Source organism: Pteropus vampyrus, unplaced genomic scaffold, assembly GCF_000151845.1.
Source record: "Pteropus vampyrus isolate Shadow unplaced genomic scaffold, Pvam_2.0 Scaffold91, whole genome shotgun sequence".
Lineage (NCBI taxonomy): Eukaryota > Metazoa > Chordata > Mammalia > Chiroptera > Pteropodidae > Pteropus > Pteropus vampyrus.
Window position 1 is genome coordinate 556,560 of NW_011888872.1, and position 10,816 is coordinate 567,375.

Here is a 10,816-nt window from a genome sequence, read left to right on the forward strand (position 1 = left end):
TTATGGGAATGAGAAGAATGGGGGTAGGGATGGAGGTTGGTTCATTTTCCAAGGTGAGAAGTCAACAGATATAGGAGAGAGGAAGGTGAGGGACTATTTAAAGACTATTCAATTCTTTAAAATGTTTCTAATTAAGTCTGATTAAAAATAACTAAAAAAACCTTATGGGTTAAATAGTTTAACTATAAAGTCAGAAAAATATTAAACACTTACTTCAATTCCATCAAATTCAAATTTTATAACAGGTACAAAGGCATCTTCTACAGCCTACAAAAGAGGAAAACAATTATATAAAATGTAATCCTTCTCCATCCTTCCTGTCAATAATGTGAATACCTTTGCTCCCAGTTTGTATTTTAACTCAACAGAAAAAGTGAAAATGTTCTTGGTGTTATATTCCAAGTAAGTACTTCTACTGTGTGACTGTTTATTAAGATACACAAAATGTCTATAACCGTAGTTATCTAACTTATTCTCCTAAAAATGTTCATCAGAACTGGCAGGCAGAACTGCTAACATCTGGGTACTTACTATTTGTTGAGATTAAATTGAACTCATAATTTAGAGAGCACTAGTGTTAGAACTGATGACTAATCTATCAAAAAAATAGTCACTATAGTTTGGGTTTAGTAGACATGATATCTTTCTGAGTCTTCCTTAATCCCTCAAACTAATTTTTAACTTAAGAAATTGCCATGCACCCAAATAACGCAGATCCTTTGAACTTCATCTTATTCTAGCACTTGATTGTATCAGAACTACCCATTCAAGTTAGTTCTCCCAATTCTTCCCTCCCATAAACTGTCTTGCTCACTTTTGTATTTGTGAGACTAAGGCCAGTATCTGATAGATCATTGGTGCTGAAATTTTATTTTCTGAATAAATGGCTAGATATACACACATAAAGCGTTACTACTAACTGAACTTTATATATAATAGCAGCCACCATTTGATACGCCTTAACAATTATCAGATATTATAGTAAATGTTTAATGTAAGTTATCTCAACAATTCTCAGAAAACCTTATAAAAAAATTATTCACTCCATCTACATTTTATAAGTGAGGAAACTAAGGCTCAGAGAGAACTGGTAACTGGACCAAAACTTAAGAGCTAATATGTTGTAGATTTTTAGATTCAAATCCAGATCTGTACAACTATAAGGCCCATGTTCTTAATCATCATCCGTTATTTTGACAAGGTATAGCAATTTCTTAAGAAATATTTCAACAATCATAAGCCCTAGCTTTCCAGCTATTTGTTAACAAATTCAAAATATTAAATACTAGAGAATACTTACTCTTAAATTTCTAATGCCATCTTGATGTTTCAATTTTTCAAAAAAAGACTGAAAAAAATCTGATCTCTCTACATGTCTTGGAGCTACGCAAAGTGCATCAATGTCAGCTCCTGCAAATCAAAGTATTTTTTATCAAGAAGAGTATATTAAGTATTATATTTTTGTTAAAGTACACAGAAACATATGTACACAAGAAAGTATATGAGTATAGGAAAATGTTAACAATGATGAGCTCTGAGCAGTGAGATAATGGAAATTTGTTCTTTGTATTTTTAAATTATAAACAAATAAGTTTGTTATTGAAAGTTCTTATCAGTAGAACACAGAAAAGCAGTTACCTTTGGTGTGTACTCCAAGCCTATAGGAGCCAAATGTGAAAATTTTACCACCAACAGTAGCCACAACAGAAGGCGGGAGATTCTAAAATAAAATTAAACAAAAGGCATTTAATTGTTCAAATTATTTAGCATAAAAAACTGCCTAAATATTACGAATATTTACTATATCTGTCAACTTTGGTAAGCTGAGACTTAGAGCTCTTTGCAGCTTGAAGTAATGAGGGTATTCCCAGAGGGAAGAAAAAACAAATCATGCCCACTACACATGCACACATCTCTATCTTAAAAACAGTTACTTGACCTCACCTGCCCCCTCCAATTACTGTCTTTCGCTCCATCATTCTCAATGATCACCAAGCAACTTTATTATACTAATACACTTTTGGCTCTCTATAGTATTATACTCTTGACTAATCCCATCTTCCCTTTCTTTGGTTTTTGTGACCGATGCGCTTAATTTCTTGATTCTAGCTCTGCAACCGTTCTGCGAGAAAGTGGGTCATTCTTGATACGATTTTCTTATGAGTGCTAATACAACTTTAGTTAACATCTTTTTATTGCACCAGAATTATAATGCTACTTTTCAACTCTCTCTAGCCAATTCTAACTGCCCATCAGATATTTTCACTTAGACATTCTGATCTACTTCAGTATCTATGCCTGAAACAAACAAAAAATTCTTCCTATGATAAACCAAGTATCCCTCCTGATTTCTCTATTTCTGTTCCTCATTTTCCTTACTGCCCATATCTATAGTCATTATTATTCTTCTTGGCTTACTAATTCTTCGTTTATACCCCTCATGTAGTTTCCTTTCTATTCAACTACCCATACCCCCTGTAATTCTAGGCTATTTAATAATATCATAAAGCTATCCTCTTGCCCTTAGTCTTTATGTTCTCCTACTCCATTTTGTATAAAAAGCACTGGCTGATGTTCAAAACTTGCCAATGCATTCTTCCCTGACTGAAGTAAGGATACTTGGAACCTAAGGATTTTCACAACACGCTTGGATCTTTCTTGCCTAATCTCCTGCTCGTCTGTTCTGAAGAGCCAACTGCCAATATGTTATATAATCCAGTCTCCTTCCCATTGCATTTGCTATTTTCCCTGCCTCAAATGCTTGCTCATCCTCTCTGGGTATTTCAATACCATTTATTTTTCAAAGTTCACTTCAAGTTCCACTTCTTTCATGAAGCTTTCTCTGATTTTCTTCCCCTCAGTGCTCTTCTACTATTATCTTTAACCCCTTTCATACTATATTTTGTGACTTTTCTTTTTCTGTAAGTTCTATCTCTTCACTATATTTAAATTCCTTGGAAGGTGAGAACTGTGTCTTCTACTTCTCTTATTTTCCCATAATGCCCAGTGCAAGTTCCAAAGAATATGCACAGATTAATTTGAATAAAAGTATCTGTATTAACAGAATATTGTTATTTCCTCTACTTAATGGATATTAATGTTTCAAGGGTATCACAAATAATTTTATTGCCAGAAAGGAGTCAGTACATTTATTGATAACTAATATGAATCAAAAGGAGAAGCCAGGGCTTTTCAGTTCGCTTTCCTAGTTTGGAAAACATGATTCTTGCATGATTTATGAGAAAGTGTCACACTGTATCACTGAGTAAAAAAAAATTTTTTTTTTTTGGCCACAAACCATAGTATTTAACTAAGATGAATTGATCTGAGTTCTAGACTGTTGAAATATCCCAATTGTGTCTAGAATATTCAAATGATCTTTGATCTAACTCGAATCCTTCAGCTATTTTCCAAACTAAAATGCATAAATGAATGGGAATTATAATTGATACGGAAAATGACCAATTACTTTAACACAATGGAAGATGTTAAAACCAATTTAAATTTTTTATAATTAGATATTTTATTTACTTTGCTTTAAAAAAAAAAGCCAAATTGTGGCATAGTTTAAAATTTTTAACAATGGTTTTATGCATAGAAATTAAATGGAAACCAGCTACAGGTTTTTGTGGGTTAAAGCATTAATGTGATTAAAACGAGATAAAAAGCAATTTTATTAATTTCTTTTTAAAAAACCTTTTGACCTTGGAACAGAATTTTATTGGATTTTTCTTTTACGTGCAAAAGAACCAAGAAAATTAGGTTCATCTCGCAACAAACTAATCTAGCCTCTTTTTGCAAATAACAACATATGACTTATCTTGAATGCATCCTTAAGTGGGGGTGGATGCAAAGACCTCTGCACAACTACAATAGTTGACATAAAGACCACACACAAGAAATCATATAGCTTGTCACTTTGATTTTAAAATAATTCTAGCAAGTTAGGCATTTGATCTGCACATCCATTGCAATTACGGGCTGATTAAGACAGGGACAACAGGTTCCCCTAACATTAATGCCTGACCCCTGTCCTGGGGTTGTGCAGGTGAATGAGACAGGTCTTTTCTTAAAGAGCTGATCACCTAGTAGTAGAAAACAAATGTGAATTTTTTTTTACTCACGACTAGCATTTTACCTGCTCAGAATTAACTTATCTGAAAACCTCAACTGTTGATAACCCTGCTGAGAGCTTTGAAATGAGCCAGTTTGACAGCAAAAGTAAATAGCATAAAGACCATTTGTTTAAACTCAATGACGATAGATAGATTTAGTAGAGTCCTTCATAATCTTATTCAGGTTTAATTAAAAAAAAAAAATTTAAAAATACATCACAGGTACAGAAATAAAAGTTGTAAAAGAAAGAAGTCTAACAATTATTTATGTAATTTCTAAACTCATGCAGATTAACAGGCATGAGGGAGTTTGCAGAAAGACAAGTTGACTGCTGTGAGACATTAACTTTTGGTTGACTGCTGTTAAGCGTTGGGAAAACTATAAAAAAACAAAGAACTTAAAATACAACGGTTTGGGCTAGTCAAAAGACACAAAGTACCACCAAGGTGAACATGCCCTAGCTCATTTTAGTAGAGCCAGTAAAATATTCATTGTGATGATTCTCAGACAATGAAAATTCAATTATATTCAAAATGCTCCAACAAGAAAATGTAATCAATTTTAGAAGAAAAACAGTTAAGCTACTGCAGGAGAAAAAAGGTATATAAAGTATAAACTAGGGTTTGCAAACTCTTAAGTCTCAGGGGCCAGGCAGATATACAAATGAGGCAAGTACACATAAAAAAACACAGAAACTGACTGATAAATGATGGACGCTGGCCTCAGAGAAAGCAGGGAGAGGTGGAAGCCACAAGGAATTCCTGGAAGGCAGAAGCCCAATTCCATTCAAGCCTCTTCCTGCCTTCCACAAAGGCAGGCCAGGCCCAGTATTGCCAGACCTGATATTTCATAAGAAGTATGAAATCTGGATTTTAAGTAAAATCTCTTTATACTTAAATTGTTGTCTACTACATGTGAGTCAAGCAAGACATTCATGTGGAACTGTAGCTAGACACTGGCTACCTCTGGGGTAAATCTTCATTTATTTAGAGACTCGACTATCTATACCAGTACATTACCAAGAATATCAAAGAGCCAGTTTTAATGTATTTCGGATTATTCTCGAATCCTGTATCTTATTACCAGGACCAGAATGTAATAGAACTGTGACTTCAATGTAGTTTAGAGTCTTACCTTACTCTCGCTGACATCGGAAATCCATTCTTTTACTAAATTGTTCAATTTACCAAGAACAACCAGCCTATAATAAAAAATGGCATGCTTTAGATTGAAAACCAGACAAACAAACAGTATTTTAAAAAGTAATTAAACATATAGGCAGTACCTTTGTGTTGATGTTTGGGTAAAAGCATATTATACACGTTAATGCTATCACATCTGTTGATACATGGCACATCTCTTTGGCATTCTTAGATCCCTAAGAGTTCCAAAGAGACGATAAATGTGATAACAATACTTGGGCTATTCTCAAAATTCAAAAAGCCTAATAAGAAGTCAAAATTACCTTCAACGAGGCTGCAAAGGCCAAATAAATTATCCACTTTTTTAGCTTCAGTATGTAATAAAATCAATTCAATGTGATAATAATAGAGAACAGCATTCTCTCATCGAGAGTCAAAGGTCTTTGGATAATTAAAATGGGTAAATTATTAGATGATTTTTATGAAATATTACTTAATAAAAGCAATTTGATATTAAATTTGCAACCAATGACATAGCCAAATCCATATTAAAAAAGAGAGGAAAAAGCAGACTTTAGACATATTAAAAATAACATTAAAAACTGAATTCCTGATCTGTCCAAACTTGCTTCTCTCTCAACCTTCCCCAAGTAATGGAATTCCATCCTTCAAGGTGCTGAGACAAAATCCTTGGCATTACCCTTGACCCCCTCTTCTCCTTTCTTTCTCACACATTCCAGTTATTAAACAAACCAACTTTTAAAATACATCCAGAATTCTACCACTTATTACCTCTGCTGCCATCCCTAGTTCCAGCTACCATCATTTTCTTCCTGGATTATCATAAAAGCTTTCTAACTAGTTTCCCCAGTTCATCCATGACCCCTCTTCAGACTATTCTCAATACAGCAGCCAGAGTAACTGTGTTAAAACATGACTATATCATGTCGATCTTCTGCTTAAAACCCTAATAGCCTCCCATTTCACTCAGAGTAAGCGCCAAAACTTTTATAATGGCCTATAATATCCTAAGTGACTTTGTCCTCCATACTCTTTTCCACCTCACTTTAAGCCCATATTCCCGTTACGCACTCTGCTTCAGATATCCAAGCTACTTTGCTCTATCTTACTTAAATACAGCAGGTACACCGCCACCTCAAGCTTTCTGCCTAGAATGCTCCTTCCTCAACTATCCACATAACTCCTTCCTTTATCTTCAAATTTTCCCTCAAATGTCAATGAAGACTTTCTCTGACAACCTCCACTCCCAGCTTTATTTTTCTAAGCAGCACTCTTTGTGTGTAATATTGTATTTATTTTACTTATTTGGCTAAATGTTAGTCTCCTTCCCTAACTTCCACCTAAAATGTAAGCTCCAGAAGGGCCAAGATGTCTCTTTATTTTGCCCTTTTTTTTCTCTTTAAATCTCTAGGCAGGGACAAAGTAGGTACTTGATACATGTATGCAAAATTAATGATTAAATAATGTACTGTAAAATATTTTGCACTTTTAAGTGACATACCTATGGTTTAATTCTTCCTCATCTTCAAATACTCCAAATGGTTTCATGGCATCGATTAATTTCTGTGTATAAATATGATCAATTTCTTTAGGACATGCCAAGCTAATTGGAGAGGTGATTCCATAATGCTTTTGTTGACGCTGGCTGTCCAACACAGTATTTCTGTTCAAGAAAAATGAAACAGCAGAAAAAATTTAAAGTATGATATCATACTGACACCCCAAATCTCTCAATCCACTCATTAATTTAGCTACCTTAAAAGTTCACTTATTAATATAACAGTCCAGGCAGGCATTTTTTTAAAAAAGGGAAAAAGGGTATTTTGTGTATGTTGATGAAAGTCTATTTATACTATCTCCAGTTTCCATGGTCAGGATGTCTTTTCAAGCCAAAAGCAGCACGTGTTGGCATCAGGACAACTGTGCCAATACTACTCAACACAAATGCAAAGAACTTGAATGGGAGCTGGGCCAGAGCCACCTCCACTACACCCTGCAGACTTAAGTGAAGTACCATCTAGATTCAATCTCTGAAAAGCAGTCTGCTACTTAAAAGACAGATCCGAGTAAAAACAATGTCCCCTCCCCACCCCCACCAAAAAAACAAAAGCATCCCATTAGAAGGTCCTTGTGAAATACTCTGGCTTTTAAAAAGAAATCACAACTAGATTTATCTTTGAGACACCTAAATTAACATCCTTTACTTGAATCAGAGTTTATAGTCTTAATATTCTGTGACTCTAGTTAATTGTTCCTCTATTTAGACTGCTACCCATTTTCACATTGAATAATTATCAAATTCTTTACACTAAATGGCAACCCTTTATAGGATAAAAGTCACCCTCGAAAAGATCCTAGCCATTAGGAAATTGTAGTCTTGAATACAGTGCAACAGAATTTCTGAGATTTTGGACTTTCACAGGCCAATAATTTCAAAATAAAATTTGATTCCAACATGGGTTGGTAAAACTTTTAATTATGCTAAGAAAGACAAACATACACAATAATCAACTAACCCTATCAACTATTTTTGCCATCTTTTCATGAAGGATCATTAATACCTATAGTAAGAATGTAATCTCAAAGAGCAGTCTTTTAAATGAATAAATTAGCCTTAAAAACAACAACACAAAAATACAATTGATTGTTTTTTTAGTTTTAACTGGTCAGAACACTGGCTTATCACACACTCTTCGACTAAAGATTTCATTAGGAAGAGATAGTCAAATGAAAGATAAAATAGTCTCTATACCTCCCAAAATGACTCAAAGAGATGAAAGAAAAACACCAATACTAGTGACTTTAATTTCTTCCTGGTATTCATTTTGGTGTAGAATAAACAAAATTTCAATTAGTTATTTCAAGCTGTAACTTCTTTTTAAAGAGTTAGCTCTTTTACCTCTAAGAGAGCTAAAGAGGCATTTCGGTATTATTCGTGTTCATATGTGTATGGTAAGTGGATGGGACTAATTATACCTGATCATTCAATTAACATCAACAATAACCCTGAGAGGTAGGTATTGAATAAGTGCCACTTTAAAGATATGTACCCAAGATCCAAAAAGATAAGAAGAGGAAGAGCCAGAATCTGAACTCCAAAACCCAAGATCTTTCCACCACTCCCTTCTCTCTTCCATAACTACTTCAGTTCTGACACTAATGATGATCTTTGGTCACACGTTATCTGTATGCTGAAAAAATTGGGCATCTAGTCCTCTACTAGCATCAAAATTCCAAATCTATGGTTCTGAACGTCTCTCATCTAGACAGGGAGGAAAAAAAAAAAAGCAAGCAACAGAATTCCACATTCCCTTCATCCCATAAATTTTTCTTAAAGGTAGGCATGTTAGACAAATTCCAGTACAAGTGTACAAGAAGACATGTGCAAGAATGGTCACTGCCACGCCGTCATATTAAAAGCTTAGAAACAACCTAAAATAGTCACTAACAGGGAAAGAATTCAATTACAGTGTATCCCTACAATGGAATACATTGTAGTTAATATGAATTAATTAGAGCTAAAGTATCAACATGGACAAAGCTCAAAGATACTGTTGCATTAAAAAGCAAGTTGCAGAAAGACGAGGGTAATACTGGTTATATAAAGCTTAAAAACAATGTCAGTTATTATGGACACATACATATGTAGCAGTAGCATTAAAAAACATGCAGCTTTATTGCATGTTTTCAAATTCACCACTGTGGGGAACTCAGGGGAAGGAGGCAAATGGGACCAGATCAGGAGGTAGAAGAATCCTTCTGATGTATCTGGAATGCATGATTTCTTCTAAATAAAGGTATGTGTGTTACACGTACGTACACACACACACACACACACACACACACACGTTATGCTTTGGGAGAGACGGATGGTGGCTACACAAATGATGCTTATGTTATTCTCTGCATTTTTCTGCATGTTTACATTATTTCCTAATAAACCAAAACGTAAGAAGCTACAACAAAATCTTCCAACAAGCACGGAAACCGTTTCTGACTTATCAAAGTGTGAGCAGGAGGTATAGACCGGTAGGTATGCTGTGGGTAGGCCGGGGGAGGGCGAAAAGACCATAGTCTTTACTAAAAATTAGCGAGCTGAGATAGGTCATTCACTCCTGAAGACCTGGAGACAGCTGGTCGGGAAGGGAGGAGGGGGATGGTATTTGCGCCAATGCAGACAGGAGCGGAGACCGGCTCAGACGTTGCTGAAGGCAGGAGAGTGACCCGACAATTTCTCCCCACGGACACACTTGCCTCTCTCCTGCCGCATCCTCGTCTAGGTGCGTCCTCGGGGGCGGGACAGCCGAGGCCAGATGGGGCCTCCTGGAGTCCCCGAGTCAGTGCTGTAGGTGGCCAGGTGAGCCGCCGGGTGTAGGGGAGGTGCCCTTGCCGACCGGACCGGAGCGGGGAAGGAGACCACTCAGACGAGGTCCCGGCAGGACACGGAAACGGAGTCCCGGGCCGACCTCCCAGGCCAACCACCCTAGTCCACCCCTCTCTGCCTCGGCCCCAACCGCCGCCCCCTACCACTTACGCAGATGTTTCTTTCATCGCTTCCTGCGTCTCCCTCACCGGCGAGTGTCTTTCGCTCTGGAGTCCCGTTCTTGCTCTTCCCTTCTGGCCCTGTCCCCTTTCCTCCGGTCGCCTGTAGGTCGCTTGCTCGCCCACTTCCTCACTTACTACGGCCGAGGCATCCAACCAAGTAGTGAAAACACCACAAAACCGGCTCTATTTATGACAATACAGCGCGGCCGACGCCAATATGGCGCCGCTTCCCAGCCTGCCCCTCGCCCGCTGAGGCCCCGCCCCTGTAGGCCTGGACCCGCCCGCGACCCCGCCCCCTCCTTCCTTGGGTCGCAGGAGGCTCCCCTGGTCCTGCCCACAGGGGAGCGGGCTTCTGCCGGTTTGGAAGAGCTTTTGGTCCCCTTCCTAGTGGAATTGTTAATCTAGGCAAACTGATTGGAAGGTCATTTGGGTCACATTTTTCTTGTTTCTCTAATGAGAGCCTATATTACATATTTTTCAAAAGATCACAACCTCGTCTAGCAAATACTATTTAAAGTCTTCCATTGTCCCACATCCTTAATTAGTCATAGTTAAACGTCATCAATCCTTTCGTTGAGGAGAGTCTGTCGTGATAGGATCACATCTAGGAACGTGTAACGTTACAATTATCCCAGGGAAAAGCAAGCTTGTAAATTGGAGGCTAACTGTTCACTTCACCTCTAAGTACCTCCCCATTCATGACATTCTGGCAGTTGAAAGGAATCCCTAGCAGTTTGAAATAGCAGAGTAAATGCAAGCCTGAATCAAAATCTCACAATAGTGGTGATCATGATCCATGTGGGTGCGAGGACGAAAACAGAAAATAATAACGAATTTTAAAATGTTGAAATGTAGAAATAATTTTAAATACTAAATCATTACAAGAGAATGCTGCTTTTTCTTGGAATGTGACTGAGAGTCCCACAGTGAATGGAGATTACTTATAGAATTATTCATTTATTCAAAAATATTTATTGAAATCCTAGTCCGTG

The 10,816-nt window shown here is 36.9% G+C and overlaps 1 protein-coding gene across 1 annotated transcript in view; it reads right to left on the minus strand.

The window, feature by feature from the left end:
- The window catches only part of PAPOLG (poly(A) polymerase gamma), a 28,727-nt gene extending 18,661 nt beyond the window's left edge, over positions 1-10,066 (minus strand). The window contains exons 1-6 of the mRNA XM_011363922.2: positions 9,814-10,066; positions 6,781-6,942; positions 5,251-5,317; positions 1,639-1,720; positions 1,301-1,410; positions 214-267 (exon numbers count right to left, since the gene is read on the minus strand). Coding sequence (XP_011362224.1) covers positions 214-267; positions 1,301-1,410; positions 1,639-1,720; positions 5,251-5,317; positions 6,781-6,942; positions 9,814-9,830 — 492 coding nt within the window. The 5' untranslated portion in view covers positions 9,831-10,066. The remainder of the gene's footprint in view (positions 1-213; positions 268-1,300; positions 1,411-1,638; positions 1,721-5,250; positions 5,318-6,780; positions 6,943-9,813) is intronic.
- Positions 10,067-10,816: the final 750 nt, after the last annotated feature.